General features: G+C 39.7%; 1 protein-coding gene across 1 annotated transcript in view; it reads right to left on the reverse strand.

The window, feature by feature from the left end:
- Positions 1-307: 307 nt before the first annotated feature.
- The window catches only part of FOXO1 (forkhead box O1), a 118,102-nt gene continuing 97,853 nt past the window's right edge, over positions 308-20,556 (reverse strand). Inside the window, exons 2-3 of the mRNA XM_036743498.1 lie at positions 4,321-5,672; positions 308-3,813 (exon numbers count right to left, since the gene is read on the reverse strand). Coding sequence (XP_036599393.1) covers positions 4,335-5,672 — 1,338 coding nt within the window. The 3' untranslated portion in view covers positions 308-3,813; positions 4,321-4,334. The remainder of the gene's footprint in view (positions 3,814-4,320; positions 5,673-20,556) is intronic.

A 20,556-nucleotide genomic window follows, 5' to 3' on the forward strand; every position in this document is an offset into this window, starting at 1 on the left:
GGCTTTATACAATAATAGGAAAGATTGTTCTTGTGTCTGTAAGTACATCATCATCAGGCACTTCTCAGAAAATAGCTAAGTATGAACTTGAAGTCTGCAATGTTACTGAACCGGAGTGGTGAGACAGAGGCTGTGACCACTGCCATGAGCCAATGAGTTTCCATGCCTACCCCTGGTGATATTGCTGGTCTGTGGAACACCCTCAAGCAGGAGGCCAGTTTTAATGCCAAGTTGTGTTTTGTTTGCATAAACCACACTGCATTTATACATGAAGATTACCAAAATGAAAACAAAACAAACACAAGGATACACCTTATTTAAAATTAGTTATAAATTAAGAAACCAAAGAGTTGAAAGGAAGAATTTCAAATAAAGGGATGATGGAGGGGAAAGGGAAGGGAGAAAGTACTGATAACATACATCCAGTGGTTTAACAAGTGCAAATTTTATACTGTTTGAAAATTGGTCCAATTTTAGATTTCCCGTCCTCTTCTTAGGGATGCTCTGTTCATTTACCAGTTTTTGGGTTACAACCTTTGCTTATAAACTTAAGCACTTTGTCAGTTTGCTAAAGCAGAGTTTTCCAATTAATGCATTTACTATCTAAATATATTCCATACATCTATTACAGAAACAATACATCTTTATATTTAAAATATCTGAATAAGCTCTATAATACAATATACTTTTAATAACAGTACAAACCAGAGAAAATAAATCAAACATGGCTGCATAGGTAAGATCATTTGCACATTTCACAAAGCAATCATTTACAATAATTGACAAAACTAAATTATTCCAGAAACTCAGTATTGTTAACTGAAAAAAAAAATTACTAGAGGTCACATAATGTTTGATATCAAAACAGACAAAATGCCCTTCATCGGACTTCATGGTGTCCCAGAGTTGCATGGGATTGATATTAGAAATTTGACACAAAGATATCGCAAGAGAAAAGGAAATTCAAAGACATAGGCCCAAGAAAATAGAAGAAAAAAAAAAGGTCTATTAGTTTACCTAGTAGTCAAAAGTTCACAAGGTAATTTTAGTTGCCTCTCTAATTAAAGGAATGGCTGGGGGAGGGGGGCCCTCATGCTATGGTGGGGGGAGAGTATGTATTGTGGTTAAACAGTAACACGGTGGTACAAGGAATTATAAAATTTAAGAGATACTTTGGCACCATGGCATAACAGGTTATACTTGATAGAGTAAGACTATTAATTAGGCAAGCTAAGATTTAAAATAAGCAAATAGGCACACTGCAAATATTGTAGCTCTCAGCAGATGGGGAGACCACTTTTTGGAGCGGCCACCAATGGAGATAGCTATGTATTCGGTGGTTGGAAGGATTTTCCACGTCTTCAGATCATCAGCGACTCAAATGGTGAATGCCGCAGTGGGAGGCCTATAACAGAGCTGGCCTATAGACTGTCTATCATCTACAGTGGCTGCATTTTTGTTAAGCATAGTTGAAAGGCTGAGAAAAGCCAAGAGAGACGCAATTAACACGCAAGACAAAGCAAGTGTGATTCGGGCTAAGTACACAGACAAATGCAAAGAAATCAGTGTTCTTAACGAGCCAAAATGAACACCGTTGTGCATCTGGTCTTTAATTTTGTTGTCCGGGAACATTCAAAGAATGACTTGAAAATACTGATTAATTAAATGGGACTCGAGCTCCAATTAACTTGGCCTACAAGTTACAGGTAATTGGAAAGTGTTAAAATATAGTGATGGGAATGGAGCCGAAGAAATCTTCAAATTCTTGACTTGTACTACACTTTTTTTCTTTAAGAGGCATGAATTAGAGATTCTGAAACAACGTCTTTTTAGTGTTGGTGTGGTAATTAAAACCCACCTGTATTATCGATACCAAGCCTTCAATAATCAGTATTATTTCATTTAAAAATCCTCACCCCATAGTGCACTAAGTGATCTGAGGAAAAGAAAAGAGGGAGGAGAGAGAGAGAAAGTGAGATGGAAAGAAAGAAAGAGAGAAAGAGAGAGAGAGAGAGAGAGAGAGAGTGAGAGTGTGAGAGTGTGTGTGTGTGTGTGTGTGTGTGTGTGTGTGTGTGTGTAAACAAACTTCAAGGAAGGACAATAGTCCCAACCTTTTGGAATACAGCAAACATGGGGTAGGGGGTCATAACCGAAACGTTTTGACAGACTTTTCTAACACTAAACTGAACATTAACTTTTTTTTTTTGTAAACTCCAGTTTGTAAAAATAAGAAGATTGCAGTGTGGTACTGAGGAAAGAGTGCTGGTTCTGGAGTCAAAGACCTGGGTCCAGATTCCACCTCTAACAATGACCAGTCGTGTGACCTTGGTCACATCACTTTGCTTCCCTAGGCCTTGAGTTTCTCATTTGTAAAATTGAGAGAGCGGAATTCCAATGGACTCAAAGGGGTCCCTTCCTGCTGTAGATCTATGATTCTATGGCCTTTCAGATGAAGGTTCTGCATCCCCCCTTTCCCGGTCTAAAACATGATGAGACCTCTAGGAAATAAAGGTGACAAAGCATCATACAAGCATCTATCAAAGAATACTTAACACTTTGTGGTACTCACTATTATCATGGAAAGAGAAGCAGATGAAGTTTCTAAAAATGTATATATAAAAACAGGTTAGATCTTCCTAAACATGAAATGCCAAGTGTCTATAACTGTACATCACTTTCCTATCCCCAAAATGGGACAGAAATGCTTAGTATTCAAGATCCTAATTATGACTTCGTTTCTTTTTAGATTAGTCATGGAAATATCACCAAGTAGCATCCCAAGGTGTACAAACCAGTTAAGCACGTATAAAATTAGTACTAATCCAGTTAAAAATACAAAATGAACATTATGAATGCTGCCCAATACCTGTGATTCCATAAATTTACAAGCTGACTATGTAACAAAGTAGGCTCTAATTTTAAGAAAACATTACAGTTCAGTATCTATTCCCCCCTCCCCCCCCCCAAATTATCTCAAGTCCCAACAGCAATAAAAATCATTCATCTGGAAATCAGAACCATTTAAATGTTTGCACCAATGTGCTATCCACCCCACCTCCAATTAAAAAAAAAAAACAATAGAAAAGACCTGTGCGAGCTGGTATTTAATCTATTGTTTCAAAACCATTGGAAAGTCAATTAACTCAGTGATTCCTAACAGGCTATTTCGTTCTCATGTGAATTATGCGGCAACATGAATAAAGTCCAAAGCCATCCTGGAGCTGTTGAATGGAGATCTTGGTTCACTGTGAGTCATCAGTTCAGTTCAGAGGAACATAGGTAGTACAAACAAAAAAAGGGTGACTTACTTAGGACATGAGACCATTACGGCATTACAAAAAGTATAAATGGTTCCTTGGACCAAAATGGATATTCTTAAAAAACAAAAACATATAAACGCGCGTGCACGCACACACACGCACACACACACGCACATACACACAATTCTTTATCTACTGCTTATATACAAAACTCCAAAGCTCTACATGATCCGAAAGTCTATTCTGTGATTATATGGTGTAGTGAGTTTGGCACTTCATTGTAATGAATGAAATCTCCAATGGCACAGTCCTTATCTACAGCAGCACATAACCTGCAAACATTGGGCAAACATCCTGTACAGGAAAAGTATCTTTGCTGCCAAGTCTGACGAAAGGAAAAAAGGAACACGGGTTTTTGCTTTTTGTTGCGTTGTGTTGTATTTTGTTTTTTTTTTTTTCTATCAAGAAAACTAAAACGAGGATCAAGGACATCTTTGGACTGCTTTTCTCAGTTCCTGCTGTCAGATAAATCTGAAGTACTTTTAAGTGTAGCCTAGGAAAATCAAAAAGAAACAATGAAAATACAGCCAAATTAGGATAGACTTTGCTTAACATACTACAGTGGCAGACATGTACTTAAAAAAAAAAAAAACCCACCACCCTAAAGATGAGAAAGCTAAAATTACCAAAAGTGGCTCAAACAGCTTTGAAACCATTCAATGGGGAAGATTCCACTTAAAAAAAAAATCAGCATTTGATATGTATCAAATGCAGTCATTTATTGAAGAGCTACTAAAGAGAGGCAGCCATTTAACTGTCAAAGGAAAATCTTGAAGGCAGTTAAAGGAATCCTCTTTACACTTAAGCTCGAGGAGGAACACAAGCAATCTGCAAAGAGGGCAGAGAAGGAGAAGGTGTGGATTGGCTGCCCCTTATAGAGCAGCATCAAACATTTCTTAACCAGTGCAGAGATGCAGCAGTTATTGCCTTCCCTTCTCCCCTTTCCAGTCTTTGCTTTCAGAAGGTTGGGGTTTTTGTCTTTAATACTTGGGAAACTTACCTGCTCACTAAGTCTCAGCCCGACACCCAGCTATGTGTAGTTGTCTTTACACTGTGCGGAAAACTTTGGTTAGGCAACACATTGTCAAAGTTAAAATCTAACGTGTCTCCGTCCATGAGGTCATTACGGATGATAGACTCCATGTCACAGTCCAAGCCTTCAATAAACATGCCATCTAAGTCACTAGGGAGCTTCTCCTGGTGGAGAAGGCCCACCCTTCCATAACCATTGCAACTGTTCACAGTAGGGTATGGGCCCATGGCATTCATCTGCATGGGATGAGTCAGAGGCACTTGCAATAATGGTTTCACTGGGGTCAAGCGGTTTAAGCCTGAAGTGTGAGACATGGTATTCACTGTGTGGGGCAAGGCACGCCCATTGACAGCAGATGTCTGTGGAGAATGTCCCGGGTGTGGGTGGGGATTAGGACTCATCATTTTGTTATGGGATGCTTGGTTGCCATAGGCTGGCATCACCGAGTTAGGGGCCATCAACACGTTCTGACTCATAACCCGACTGCTGGGCTGAGCCACACCAGTGTCTACAGGTGTCAAGATATCATTATGAGGAGGCGAGTCAGAAGTAAGCAATTCCTTCAGGAGACCCGCAGGACAGTTATATTGGTTCATACTTCCATAACTCGATTTATTATCTTGAAGTGTTTGCATAGGCATCTGGGGTAATGGGTTCATGGTGGATTGACCGTAAGTATATTTTTGGTAACTGGGGCTCGGTGAATTCATACTCGTATTAGGTGGTGCAAAGGAGTAGCAGGGTGTCTGCTGCATCATTGTAGCAGGTGAAGACTGAGTTGATACAGTTAATGATGTAGGTGATGGCAAAAGGTTGAGATTATCCAAGAGGTTTTCCATGTTTTCAGGATTGCTTATCTCTGATAGACTAGGCAAAGTAGAAGCCATCTTAGTGGTAGATGAAGGATAGACCATTGAGTGTACGTCCCCATCACCAAGATCATCCTGTTCAGTCATGATGGGAGAAAGTCTCCCACTAATAGTACTAGCATTGGAGCTAGTTCGAGGGCGAAATGTACTCCAGTTATCGAAGTCATCATTACTGTGAGAGCCAGGACTTGCAGGCCACTTCGAAAACTGTGGTCCAGGGCTGTCACCACTACCTTCCTGGCCAGACTGGAGAGATGCTTTTTTCTTGGCTGCTCGGCCTCTGCTTTTAGCAAATTTGCTGTTGTTGTCCATGGAGGCAGCTCTTCTCCTGGGAGATTTCCCACTCTTTCCTCCCTCTGGATTAAGCATCCACCAGGAGCTTTTCCCAGTTCCTTCATTCTGCACTCGGATAAACTTGCTATGCAGAGACAAATTGTGACGAATCGAATTCTGCAAAATGAAACAAAGCATGTTAGAAACAATGTACTTTCTCCATTTACGGAACCTTTCATACAGCATAGAAGTGTCGGTGCTTATATTATATAGGTACGATTTTAAAAGACATTACAGTACAATTCCAAGGACCCCACAGAGGTACCTATTCTCAATTGTAAGAAATAATTATCTACGACCAGTAATTTGGTTTCTGCAAGGATTACAAACTAACAATGTGGACAAAAGGGAAAGCAAGCACTATTAACCAATCTACTCTATGCACAGAAAGATCATGGGATATTTTAATGGAGAAAATACAGGAACTGGTACGAATGCCAGTTAATTCATTTTTTACTTTAGTTCTGCCTAAATAGAAAGTCTGTAAGACCAATAATAATGCAAATAGCATGCAGACAATTAACTCCAAAACCTGTTTTCACGCCACAAATAATTTTATTTTTGGTCTTACTTTCAGTTTTGCTGAAAATTCATCTCCAAAATCTAATTTACAACTTGGAAAAAAAAAGTGGATGGTTTTATGTCATTGGGTATGTGTGGCGGAAAGGTAAATGGGGCAGGGTGCCTTTGATACTAACAAAAGATGCCTAAAATTATACAATATAGGGTTCATGAATGAATATGTGTATGTTCATATATACTATAAAGGCCTTAAATAACATCAAGAAAATACATAAATTTAATGTAAAAAAATTTTTCCACTATCAAATAATCCTGTTATTTAGGAAAAGTTACTACAGGAAATTGTAACCCTCCTCAGGAGGCCTCTAAAACTGGTATGTGTAATGGCAACCATCGACTACACTAACTGCCTTTTACAGCTTTAGTGAAATCTTGGGTGAAGGGAAGGGGAGAAATCAGGTGACTTCTTGATTTTCTCTTCCCTGTCTCTACAAGTCTATGATCTGGGAGTTGGAAAGCTGAATTTCAAAAGAAAATACTATAAGAACAAAATATACTTAAGAGAAAATGTTAGAAGCCAAACTGACAGAGAACCTTATTCAATCTCATTAGATCACTGGATACATTTTTTTATTTTGAAGGAAAGAAGGAATGGGGAGGAATACCTAACAAGGGAATGCACGGTATTGACATAAGAGAACCCATTTACTAAGGCATCAACCCTAAGGGGTCTATATGCCCTTTAGGGAAAGTCTAAGGTGACTCTGGATAGTATAAGATTTCTAAGACCATTTGTAATATCCCCAGAGTATAGGAGGGAGTTCCGAAGGGGGTGAGGGAGGAGGGAGGAGGGCATATGGTCAAACCCACAGCCCCTCAGAAAACAGTGTGATGGGGAACATTTTCAAGCTTCAATTGTGCTTTTGCCTTTCTCTATGGGATACATCAGGCAGTCCCAGGTAGATTCTGCTACTAGCCAAGCCTCTAGTGGCACTGTGCTGGAGGGGGGAAGGAGAAAACATCACCACAACTACCCAAATTCAAACTGCCCTAATAGCTTGGCCTGCAGATTCCCAAGGACCCTGCTAGGTTCCTGTTAGTCTGAGAGTACAGTGGCCAAATTCCCTGACAACCAGAACAGATCATGGGTTTATATAAATGCACTGAGAGTTCCCTTAGCCCCCTCTGTCTGAAGAGGGTTCAAGGCTCAACTGACCTTGTACCTTAGTTCCCTCTCTCCTCTTTCTAACCACAAAGAGGTTCTGGTTCACTTTGAGGTCACTTAGGGATGCAGCCACAGCGCACACATCCTCATGTCATAAACTTGGGACATAAGTTTGTCCGAAGGGAAATAATTATATTAGGGATCATCATAGAACAGGCTAATTTTAAATATTTCACTTTAAATTCTGAGCTGAGTATTCTTTTCTCTTTAAAGTAGAAAAAGCAAGGAGGGAAGACCTCTCTCTCTCTCTCTCTCTCTCTCAAACACAAACACACACACACACACACACAAACACCTTTGTTGTAACTCAACTAAACCTAAGAAATTTAAAATCTGAAATGTTCTTTAATTCACAGTATCCTATCCAAACATTACAACATAGAACTATGTGAAAATGAGCTCCAGAGTAACCACATAGGGACTTTGGGTCATTGTTACAATCCTAAATATGAGTTTGTCAACATGCTGAGGGGTAGAGGAGGGCAACAGAGGGGGAATTTATAAGGGAGCTGCAGTAAAGACGTATTCTGAAAATTACTGATTCTTCATCCCTTTTTAATCTCCTCCTCTTCAAATTTACCAGGCTTTCATTGAAAAATGAGGGGGAAAAAAAAAGTGCTTTGGGGAAGGGAATCAGGGTCTCAAAGCCACTATTACTCTGTGATTATCTATCGAGGGTTCTATGCTTTACACCGACATTAATCTAGTGCTTTAAAATTTGCACAAAGCACTATTACATGTACAGGCTCACTGAAGATACCAACGCATCATTCCCCAGCCCCTCAGGACCCCCTTTCCTGCTTCTATAAAAACCCAAATCCCTGGTGTCCTTTCAGATGGCATCCCGGGATTGAAAGGTATACCAAAAACTGACATACCAAGTTTTAAATCTTGCCTTAAAGGCAGAAGCCAGACATTCTGACTTGTAGAACATTTGGAATGTAAGTGGATTAAGTCCTATACAAGGGTAGGGAACCTGTGGCCTGGCGGCCACATGTGGCCTTCTAGGTCCTTGGGTGCAGCCTTTTGACTGAGTCCAAGTTTTGCACAACAAATCCTTTCATTAAGGGAATTTGTTCTGTGAAGTTTGGATTCAGTCAAAGGGCTGCACTTCAGAATCTAGAGGGCCACATGTGGCCGTGAGGCCGCAAGTTCCCCACCCCTGTGACCTAGAATATTATCCTGAAACGTTTTAAAGATTTTGAACTCTACTGCCCCGAAGACATGGAGAGATAAACTAATATGAAATCTATAAAGGAAAGTAATTTCTGTACTCCTCTTCTGGTTACAATTAGTTTAATAGTAAAGAGGAAGCAAGATTTTCCTAGATAGTAGCTTCCTGGTTTCTTATGTTAAATTAGGAAGGCAGGAAAGGGAGGGTTTGCCTCTCCTCAGCACATATGCTCAGGCAGAGCACTGAATCCCTCCCCTAACACTTCTGTGTGCTACTTTGCAGTCTGTGCATGTGCATGAGTTTGTACGTATGCATGTGTGTGTCCGTGCACACCACCTACCAAACTGTCTCTCTTATAGTACCTATGGTATAGAGGGAGTGTTGGGTTATGGTTATTGAACTGTCTGCAGAGTGAGGAGATCTGGGGTTTGGGTTCAATCCTCCTTCAGACACATCCTGGCTGTGTGACCCTAGGCAATTTACTTAACTTCTCAATGCTCCATAGGCAACTCTCTGAGACTATAAATTGCAGAGCAGGTACCAATGTGCACTGGTGAAAGGAATTTATTTTAAGATAAAATTACAGGTCCACTTAAAGGGGAGAAAAAGCCTCCTAGTAATCTCCTCAAAACACAGGATTGATTAATCAACAATTTTGAACTGAATTACAGAATATACTTGGATCACGTCATTTCCAAACTGTATTTTGAAAGTATTCTCGATGTTGGATGAAGAATCTTGAAAGGGTGACTATTAAACAAGTCCAACAAAAACTGCAACATGTCAAGCAGCCCATACACCATTAACCTACATTTCCCCTCTCTCTAAAAATGCTGCCTTCAGAACATACAGCAATCCCTTAGTCATCAAAAATATTACAATCTAATATTATTGTAAGAGGACATTTGAGGTCGCTCTTTGAGTAACAGAGCTGTCTCTTAACTTTGCCAATAGTTAAAAAAAATTTTCCGAACAGGAAAAGGTTTGCAGCCCTGAGTTTGTTACATAAATTCCTGTTTTTCACACAGCCAGCAGGACATTAAAGAAGCTATGATTTACTAACTTGGGGGTGGGGGGGCGCAGAGTGTTGAAGAGGTAAATCTTGTGAAAATACGCACTGCTATTAATACTGTTGTGTCTGCAGATCTTTGCCCGACACAGACATGATGCGACCAAAGTACAGTTTCACCAGTGGAACTCAGCAGCGGGCAAATTGTGATTGTAAGAGTTCTGAGACAGTCATTTTTAAAACTAGCAAACGTGCATTGTATTAAATGAGAGACTGGAATGAAGGGAAAGTAGAACCTCATCCAAATCCTGAATTTTCTGCACAATCTAATTTGAAAGAAACCAAGTCAGCAAATCCCTTTCTTCATTTCACTGAAGTTCATTTTTTTCCCAACATGTGCTCATCTAGCCAAGCTCATCGACAGCTTCACCCCAAACCACTTAAAGCTTTTCATTTCTCCTCCCTATTTATTCTTTGTGAAACCACGTGGCTTCCTTTCCAGAGGCAGCTCTTCAATTCACCTCCTCCAAGAAGCTTAGCTAATTCATTAACCCTACCTGACTAGAGTTCCCCATCTATTCCATGGTATAAAAAACATTTTTTTCGCATGTTGCTCTGTTGCATTCATAAGTAATGATGACAATAACTAGCATTTCTACAGTGCTTTAGGTTGGCAAAGCATTTTACATGTTATCTCATTTGATCCTTACAACCGCTCTGGCTAGTAAGTGTTACTCGTTATCATCTCCATTTTACAAATGAGGAAATTGAGGCTGAGAGCATTTAAGTGACTTGCCCAGGGTCACATGGTTAAGTATTTCAGATGAAATGAGAACTGAAGTTTTTCTGACTCCAAAATCCCCTCTTCATCTTCTGTACTGCCTAGCTATGCAATAATATGAAAAACTATTTTTGTAGATGATGCAGAGTAGTGTTTTACATATATTTACATGTACATATGCTTCCCTGATAGGAGCTTATGCTCCTCGAGGACAGGACATGTTTCCTTTTTGCCACTACGTCTCCAGTACCTAATACAGTGCTGCTCGGCATGTTTTAGGTGCTTGAGAAAAAGGCAAAAAAGCTCATTGTTTCCTTTCTTCCCCTTAAAAAAAAATCACAGCTTACTTGTTGAATTGGATTATAAGATAGTTTGGATCATCATTTTAAGAACTGCATTTTGGAAGTATTCTTGGTGCGAGATGAAGCATTTTTAAAGCACATAAATATTAAACAAGTACAATAAAAACTGACTTCAAGTAGCCCGTATGTTAACCTGTAATTCCCTGCTCTCCAAAACACTTTGCTCTCCCACTCGTCACCTGTGCCACGAGTCCATACACAGCAGGCACTCAACTCAATGACTCACTTCAGCGATATATTCGTAAGGAGCTAACACACGGAGTGTTCCAACTTGCTTTTTCAGAAAGCACCGATGTTCGAAGTTTGCTGTTGCATGGAGTAGGGGAAGGGATAAGGTTGGGAATGATGGTCTTACGTAATGCTCCTGCTATTTCTTAGAGGTTCCCCAATTTTCTTTTTACCAACACTCACTCACACTCTCTCTTACCCCAACAACAACAACAAAAAAACAAACCTAAGGCTACTGGTTTTGTGCGGCTTATGGAAATTTGTTTCATTACTTACCCTAGTCACACCTGATGCTTTTATTTCATATTTTCCACAGTGCTGAGCACAGAACAGGTGTGGAAAAATATCTGTTGATTGACTATGGTCGGTGAAAATAAATTGAGATGCGTACTCCAGGAACTAGTTTTGACTCTTTGGGTGCTATACAGAAAGAAATTACCAAGTCTCCCAAACAATATGTTTAGTTTGAAAAAATGGAAAGTACACTGAAAAATTACAAGTGTTCTCAAATCACCACCGCCAAGCTTTGCATTTCTACTGTAATACTACGGGCTCTGAAGGTTCTAGCTGCAGCCAGCATAAAAAATGGAATGCTGAACAATGTATATTACAGTAATGGGTTAATGAGGCTAGTGATGGGCCTGCAGAGGTATAGCTATGCTCTATTTCAAGAGAGTCCACTGTCACAGACACTAGAAATAAGGAGAAAATGGAGGACCCAGCACTGACCCCAAGAGTTGGGTGTATGCGAAAGGCCTTTCAGGTCCTAAGGATCACACACATGCAGTCCTGAATCCTCTGCCCTCAAACCATCCAGAGCACCTCTGCAGCCCCAGTCCCATCTTCTGAAGAATCCTTTAAGTACCTGGTGTTCCTAACATCAGGGGAATCACTGACTAACCAGTGGTCTATTTTAGGCTAGTGCTGAGGCAATACCCAGCCTACTGGCTCTGCGGTCACTCTGACCTCAGCCTCTGATCTTTCAGCTTCCAAGATTCTGATTCTATTCTCCTGACCAGCCCCCAGGGCTCTGAAACCTTGGCATCCCTGTGTCTTAGATCTCCTACATCTGAGTCTTCTAAACTGAACCCTCCATCCCATGGCCTCTATCTTAATCAGTCCCTCACCTGTTAACTGCCTGCTGCTTGTCTGTTGTACCTTGTTCAGTGGCAGGGAATGTGGCCAGTGGTTCAGTGCCTCTTCCAAGAATGAGACACTCATTGCCTCCCAATACAAATACCCACTGTTGATAACAAGGGAGCCCAAGTGAAAGAACATAGAGAGAATGGCACAAATTCCCCATCTCTAGTGAGTCAGTCAATAAACATTAAGTGCCTACTATGTGCCAGGCATTGTGGTAAGTGCTGAGGATACAAAAAGGAGTAAAAACTTTGCAGAGCACATATCCCAATGACAAGTCAGAAACATCTTCATACATGGTGGCTAAAATGTTATTCTAGATCAGGTGCCAAAATTGCACTTGCAAAACTCCCAAGTAGGGCCAAAAGCAGATTAAAATGTAATCGGGAAACATTTAATCAATAAAAATGTAACATAGATAATATTAAGTTCCAAGTCGATATGTGGCCAACAGATTCATTTCTATTTGAGTTTGACACCACTGTTCTAGATAATAGATACTTATTTTAAAAAACTGACTGTGACCCAGAAATGCACTTTCAAAACAATGTATATTTTTGCGTAATGATACAAAATCATTTCCATCTATAAAATAGCTGTTTTGTTATGTTTGTGTGTTAGTGTACAAACATAGGGCATGTGTCTTAGGTCACAAGAACCCTGGTTTTCCTTCATTCCATTTGTGTTTTAAAAAAAAAAATCAACTTATTCCTGAATATTTTCAAAATGTCTCCACTAATTTGGGAGTATAAAGTTCCCTCCCAAGATGATGCTTTTTTTATAATTGAGCCACCCCTGGGACAGCTTTAAATATTAAGGCTGGGATGGAATTTATTAATTCATTTATTTACTTGGTAGGGGTGTAGAGTAATGTTTTCTATGAGTTTACAAAAAGCTCATTTCCTGCCTTCTAACAAAGTTTTTTAATGGGCTATCTTAAGTATTCTAAACTTGTCACCAGTCACATATCATGGTGATCCAAAATGAATATGCTTATTATAAAATATGGTGTTCTTGTTTCGGGAAAAGGACACTCCAATGCCATGTTCTGCTTGGCTACCCCATCATCAGAAGCATTAGCAGCTGTCAAAGCTTGGATTTATGAAGTGTGTTACTTCCAGAAAGGCAACGTAAAGAGGCTTTGGGGACTAACCAGGAAAACAACAAACTCTCCAAGGGGCTGGCTGCCTAGAACTCCCATCAGTATTTCTCAGGGTGGGTGCAACAGTACCACTGAGTCATCCACGAGTGAACTCCAAATTAGAGACTGGGACACAGAACTGAAAGAGCTTGCTGTTCTAGAAATTCTAGAAATTCTTTCAAAATGCTAGACAAACTAGATTTCTTCCAATAGCATTTTATTGAATTTCTGCGAACTTTCTCAATAGATGTGATTGTTACACAGTCTCCAAATGACCTTTATTCCCTCCTTCTGCTTCCTCTCTTTTACACAATCCCTTCCTGCCTTTGCCTCTGTATGTGAAAATGTGAGCTAGCTCAAAAAAAAAAGTAGGAATAATCTATATTTAATAGGTTTTTTTTTCCCTTAAGCTCTTAATAGAACAATGTTATACAAGGAGAGGGGAAAACACATTTTGATTGCTAAGAAAAACACAGGACTTCCCCTGCAGAACAGTCCTTTTGCTAGAGGGGTATATATGGTTAGTTACACATATGCCAGCTCATAGCAGAAGACACGCTAAATATTCAACCTTTAAAGTCCAGCCTGCTATTGTCATTAAACTCTAGGCCTGCATCACATCAAACCCTCTTTGTCAGTGTGCCTAGACAACCACATCCCTATTTCCTCACGTTTTATTTTTCTCAACCTTTTCTAATCACTTCCTTATAAAGTCGCTTCCCTTTCAAAACCTCTCCCCCAATCTACACAGGAGAATTAAGGTGAAAAAAAATGTAACTCCTGACAAAAGAAGGTGTTAATGAAAAATGGAAATGTGAGCAGCTAAATCAGAGTCAGCAACAAATGCAGGCCCTTCTCTTTCTCCCCCCTTGATCCTCTCCCACCCTCCACCCCCAATGTGTATATGATCAATACCCTCAATATGGAACAATAGAACATTAAAGACATTTTTCAGCTTTGCACTATTACAGATCTGCACCTGCCTTTAAACAACTTGTCTCAGGTCATTCAAAGTACAAAAGCCTTTAAAAGCTATCGCTTGCCAATCATTATAAACATATGAAATTATGTTCTTTACTATCACAAAACAGTAGAAAATCACAAAAAGGGTAGAAAGGCAAGACAAACCTATCTTTAGAAGTCCACAGAAAAATTGTGCTTCATCTAGTTTACTGGAGAAGAAAAAAGTAATACATCTATGGGATTGGTTATGTTCCCAGGAGGGATTATGACTAAAAAAGATACTTATCACAATCTTCTATTTCAAGGTCCATTCCTTCACTTTTATTTCTTTCTACAGACAAATTAATTTCAGTCACAAATGAATCACTAAGAGTTACAATCTATATAAGAGCCCCAAAATAAAATGATCCTCCTCTAAATATTTTTAATGTAAAAATTTCTTAAATTCCTAAGACAGATTGGTAAGGTACCCATCTTCCCGGTAGAATTTTTAAAAGGCCAAAAGGGATTCTAAAATATAAAGGCAGCTTTTAAAGAAGCACTTGGGTAAAATCTGTAGTGATAACTTGCAAAGGAGGAGTTATTGTGTAGTATGAAGGAACAAAGAAGAAGGGAAGAAGGATGTTGCCCATTTGGTGTGGAAGCTAAGATAAAGAATAGGTGGGGAACTTCACAAAGGAAAAATACTGCAGTACGAGACTGCCTGATTTTTAGTAAAATCTCTCCCTTACCAAAAGCCTAAATATTTCATAAGATTAGATCTTATTTACAAGGGGTTCAAAGGAGCAAAGCTGGTAAGTTCATACCCTTAGGATAAAAAGAAAACATTTTAAAAACCACGTCATGGACAAACAGAAAATGTACTTAAAGATATCAAAACTGCACAGAGATTTTCGTTTCTCAAGAGCAAGTAATTAAGAGAAGCAACAAGCTTCCTTTACTGTAGTTTAACTATGTCCCACAGGAAATTCCTATATCAAAGGAAGTTAGTTTTGTGAGAGGAAGGGCAAAGCCCTCGATTTTTTGACTAGGAAAACATAAGTCTGTTCTCCATCTTTCTGGGCCATGTGTTCCATCGACTATTAGAAATGAGGTACTCCCACATATAGGAAAATTCAACCTGACAGACCTAGAATTGAACCCAAATCTATCAGTGAATCTGCATTTATTAAATACTATGAGCCAGGCATCAAGGATATAGCCACTTCAAGCTGAGTTTGAGAATTGAGACTAGTCCTTCAATTGAAAGAAATATGGTTCAGAAGAGATCACTGAGGCTATGTCTAGATTTTTAGGGTCTTCTGCTTGGTCACAGTGGCACTGCATAAGCACTAGAATTTTTACCCTACCAATTCTATGTAAGTTACTGATATGGGGCAAAACTGATCTGTATCTAAGCAGAACCATGAAAAAAATGTTTAAACTTCACACTAATATATATTTGGGGGCAGACAGATGGCACAATGGATAGAGGGCTGGGTCTGGAATCATGAAGACTCCTCTTCCTGAGTTCAAATCTGGCCTCAGACAATTGCTAGCTGTGTGACTCTGGGACAGTCACTTAACCCTGTTTGCCTCAGTTTCCTCATCTATAAAATAAGCTGGGGAAGCAAAAGGCAAACCCCTCCGGGATCTTTACCAGGAAAACCCCAAGTGGGGTCCATGAAGAGTCAGATGGGACTGAAAAACAACTAAACAACAATAAAACACATATTCAAGTCAAAGAGTAACATATAAGTTCCCTAAAAGCAAGGATGATTCTCAAATCAAAGCCTTTATAAAGCCTCATAATTCCTTCTGTTTTTTAGTAATGGCTTTTAACACATTCTACAAAGGCTTATCAAGAGAGGCTGAATTCATTCCAGTGGTCCTTTTAAAAAAAAAAATACTTCCTGGCCTTTAGTTAGTTACTTTTTATTGGCTTAGTTGTATAAGAGCCTGAAATAGGCTGGCCAGCTTCCACCCCTAAGCTCCCCAAATCGAGTCCTGATACAGACCTTGACCAGAGGGTGGCTCCTTCATTCACCACTGAGTATCTAATAAAAAGAGGTTCCATCTCCCAATTCCATTCCACCTCTCCATCATCTACGACCACCTCCTCCACCACCACCTCCTTCACCACCACCTCTTTGTCCTAGCTACTCATCTGTTCTATATTTATAGAGGAATTCTTTCTGAAATTTTAACTTAAGGGCTAGAATTTAAACTTCTGGTTGGTTTTCTCAGACACACAGGGGTGGAACAATGAGATGAGAATATTAAAAGCAATTTGCTGCTGAAGCACTCTCCATTGTTTCCAAATACCAATACTATGGTCTATTTTATAGGCCTCACCTCTTCTGCTATGGCTTTATAAACACATAGCTACAATGCAATTAACTCTCATCCGTTTTTCAAACAATGAAAAGAAGCAAAACTTAAAAGGACTAGTTTGCATTTTCCTTTATAGGAAGAAATAAAATATTTCCACTTCAAGGCCTGATATTAGGCATAAGATCTAGCTGAACATAGATGTTTTGGGTTTTCTAATTACAAAAGGAGATTTTATTATATTTTGTCTCAGACTTGGTGATGAGCCCATTAAATTTGCTCAAGTTAGGTAAATGTTTATCCAAGTTGTGTGCACAGAATTGTTTGCAAAAGCCAATGAAGGCTTACGCACACTCAAATTTATAGGCACAAGTTCAGGGGTGAGATAAGGGCACTGAAAATTCGGCCCATAAAATCTCTGAGATCATCTTCACCTCACTATATGCAGCTCTGAGATTACTTTTATCCTTAACTTGTTTGTATTGCCCAAAGAATTCAACAGATCAAATACACAATCCATTTCTTTAAAATGCTTATAGCAATATAAACAATGTCTACAACAGTGAAATTAAAACGGTACTAAAAAGCAGCCAAACTCTGGTTAGTTGTATGACCAATCTTGGTCCAGGAGATTAGCTGATGAAAACACACCTTCCTCCTCTCTGCAAAAAGTAGGGAGTGGGGGGCTACAGGTGTGGGATGCTCAATTTCATTTCAGAAGTTCTCTGAGTGGGTTGGTTTTGCTTAGCTGTTTTTCTTTGTTACAAGGGACGGTTGATGGAGGGGCAAGGGGAGAACAGGGAGATTCATATCAGAAAATGACTGATGAAAAACCAGAAGGTATCAATAAAGCTTTTAAAAACTGCTTCCAGCAAATACCATTATCTGAGGTACAGAGCCTGCCGTGAGAGGTTCACATGTAATTTTCTATTTCCATAGTCACGTATGATTATACACATGACTAAAAACAACATTTAAAATGCAGCAAAATATAGCACCCTGAATTCTACATATTATGTAAACACTCCTTGGGAATGTACATATATTTTTTTGCACTATGAACAATTTTTCCAACTTGGCCTGTTCAGTGACAAATGTAACATAAGCACCCTTATAAAAGATGAAAACACATGGTCTGGGGCTACCATAAAGTCACAGATCAACACCTCCCTTCCCCCCCCCCCACACCCTCCATTCCAGATATTACATTCTCTATCCTAAGGAAAAGAAGTGCTCTGTTAAGAGGAACTTGTCACACACTCTCTCTCTTGTTATAAAGCTACTTTGCAGTGTAGCAAGAATCAACTCTGAAACTCATTCCTCCTCAGTGCCCCCTGACTCCCCGCCCCCCCCCCGCCCCTTCCCTCTGATTGGAGAGGGTGGAAGGTGAACAAGAGAGCTCCTCCCTCCATTTAAGAAGGGGCCCAGGGCAGCCACCTCATATCTCTGGCACAGGGACTTCATCATGCCCTTGGGCAGGGTACCCTCCCCTCCAACACATACCCCTTTGCAGGGTACAGGGACTGTCCTGCCATTGTTGGTACCACCCCCCCCCCATGCTTAATTCAGTGCCTGGCACACACTAGGTGCTTAATAAACGTATACTGATTACTTGATTGATATTTGATATGATACTGTAATGACTCTGTAAAACCAAGTTCCATCCCAATTTTAAGCAATCCTGTCCCAAATGTGCCCTCATTTGCCTCATGGGCAATGACCTCCCCACCCTCAAACCTCAAACAGTATTGCATGGAAGTCCTTTATACAAGCTGTCCCAAAGACCTTAGTGCGATCTTTACCTCTAAGTTTTTTTCATGTCTCACATGCTACAATGTAAGTACCATGAGAGAGAAAACCATCTCTAAAATATACATCTCTTCCAAAACCTGGCATAATACTCTGATACATGGTTGGTACTCGATAAATGTTTGAAATGAATTAGTTATCACACTTCAACTGGGAAGTTTTGCTTGTATTTAACCTCATTCAGGCAGAGTGCAGTTGAGGACATCTCTTCAGAAATATCAACAGTGGCCAACTTGGATCTGGGATGATGGACATGACAGTTAAAAGCAGTCGGTACAGGGCCAACTTTATAATCCTCAACTACAAACATTTACCTGCCTCCTTTGGAAATGTATTAAAATCACTTTTTGAAGGGATTTGATTTTTATTTTTAAAAAATGCACTAGTGAGCCAATTTTGTACCACCTTCTCACACATGGTCTCTGCAAAGTCAAAACCTTGGAAAAGCAAAAAAAGTCCTGGGAGTAAGTGAATGACAATCCAACTTCAATGACTCTTTAATATTAACTTTTTGGGGTGTCAACCCTTTGAATTATACCTCCAAGAGTCAATTATGAATAGTAAGCCTCACAATGGAATCTTGTATCTCATCTGGGTTGCCTCATTTAGGGGAATTATTAAAACTATGGCTCACAGTTATAGTTCCTACCACTGTACCTTTAAGTCAAAAGGCCAGAGGAATTCTTCCTGATAAGCATGTTTTTCCCAGTGTAACACAGAAGGGAAAAACGCTTTACTAGAAATTAGAAGACCGGGTCCCTGGTCTCATCCTTACCATGAGCTGTGGGGCACTAAGCCAGTGAAATACAGAAACTAAGTGAAGGAGACTATCTGTAATACAAGTCCTTTCTACCTCACTGGGTTCTGTGAAAATTAAATGAGACAACAGATGGAAAAGCACTTTTTAAAAGTATACAGACGATATTGATCTGCGGTATCTTTTCCTCTAACTACCTTAAGTGTGGTATGATGGAAAGAGGAAGCACAGGTGGACACCTACGTGGATTTATATCCTGGTTCTACTAGTTACTTCCTCTATGACCTCAAGGAAACTCCATCTAAGACCTCTGTGTCTCAGTTTTCTCATGTGTAAAATAAGCAGACAGAAGACCAGTAGTGTCAAACTCAAATAGAAAAGTGAGAGCACTTAAACTATCTACCTACCTACCTGCCTATCTATCTAAAAGGATCCCTTGCAGGCTGCACATTAGAAAACCACATATTAACATTATCTGTGTTTGGTAATATTTTTATTTTGTTCAGCATTTCTCAATTCCATTTTAATCTGGTTCACACCACACGCAGAAGCATTGTGGGCATGCTGGACACCTCTGGCCTAGCTGATCTCTGTGGACTTCTCCTGCTCTGATTCCTATCATCCTCTTGCTGGTGAGCAGATTCCTACCAGGTAAACAGAAATGTTTCAAAGAGAAAGATTCAAGGATTCATCGATAGATACCGCTGCCAATCATATTGCTGAGTAGAAGATACAATCTCTTAAAAGAAATCATTGGTTCCAGTATTGCAGGTGGTGAACCGATACTTAGTTCAGAAAGAAGCTGTGAAGCCTGTATAGGAGACGTCATATATAAAGACCATTTTTATGTGAACCAATGAGTGATTCCTTAGACGGTATTCACTTCACAGCAGGAAACAGACACTTAGGAGGGAAAAAGAATAGACTGCATAGCGCTGAGAGGATATTGGAAAAAATTAAGAGTAAGCAAATTTTGACAATTAACCTAAAATTCCATTTTGTTGTTGTTGTTGTTGGCTTAGTTTTTATTTTATTGGCCTATCTCCATTAAAAGCTAAAAGAGGAGTCCTCCAGGGGGTCTTTAACCAAAAAGCCTGGGATTAGAAGAGCTGCATTATGACAATTTTTAAAAACTATCTTAAGATTCAGTGAAATAATTAATTGAGAAAGATAATACCTAGTGTAATCATCCCCATAGCTGCAAATTAAGTCAGATAAGCAAGCAACTTTAGGCCAAAACACAACAGGGTTCCCTCAAAAGTATATTTCTGGGCTAAAATAGTACATGGTGAATCATCCTCAAACATCAAGTTTAACTTGAGAGGGCTAAAGAGTGTCTTCAGGGGGTGTGTGGAGGGGACGCTCCTTTTGATTTTTAAATTTTGTATTCCCAGAACAGTAGATGCAGCACTGGCCCTGGAGTCAGGAGGACCCGAGTTCAAATATGGCCTCAGGCACTTACTAGCTGTGTAACCCTGGGCAAGTCACTTAACCCCGATTGCCACCCCCCCCAAAGAAAGAACCCAAAACAGTGCCTATCCCAAAAGAGGCACTTTAAAAATGCTTTTGAACAAATGAAA

Source organism: Trichosurus vulpecula, chromosome 2 (genome assembly GCF_011100635.1).
Source record: "Trichosurus vulpecula isolate mTriVul1 chromosome 2, mTriVul1.pri, whole genome shotgun sequence".
NCBI classification, from domain to species: Eukaryota; Metazoa; Chordata; class Mammalia; order Diprotodontia; family Phalangeridae; genus Trichosurus; species Trichosurus vulpecula.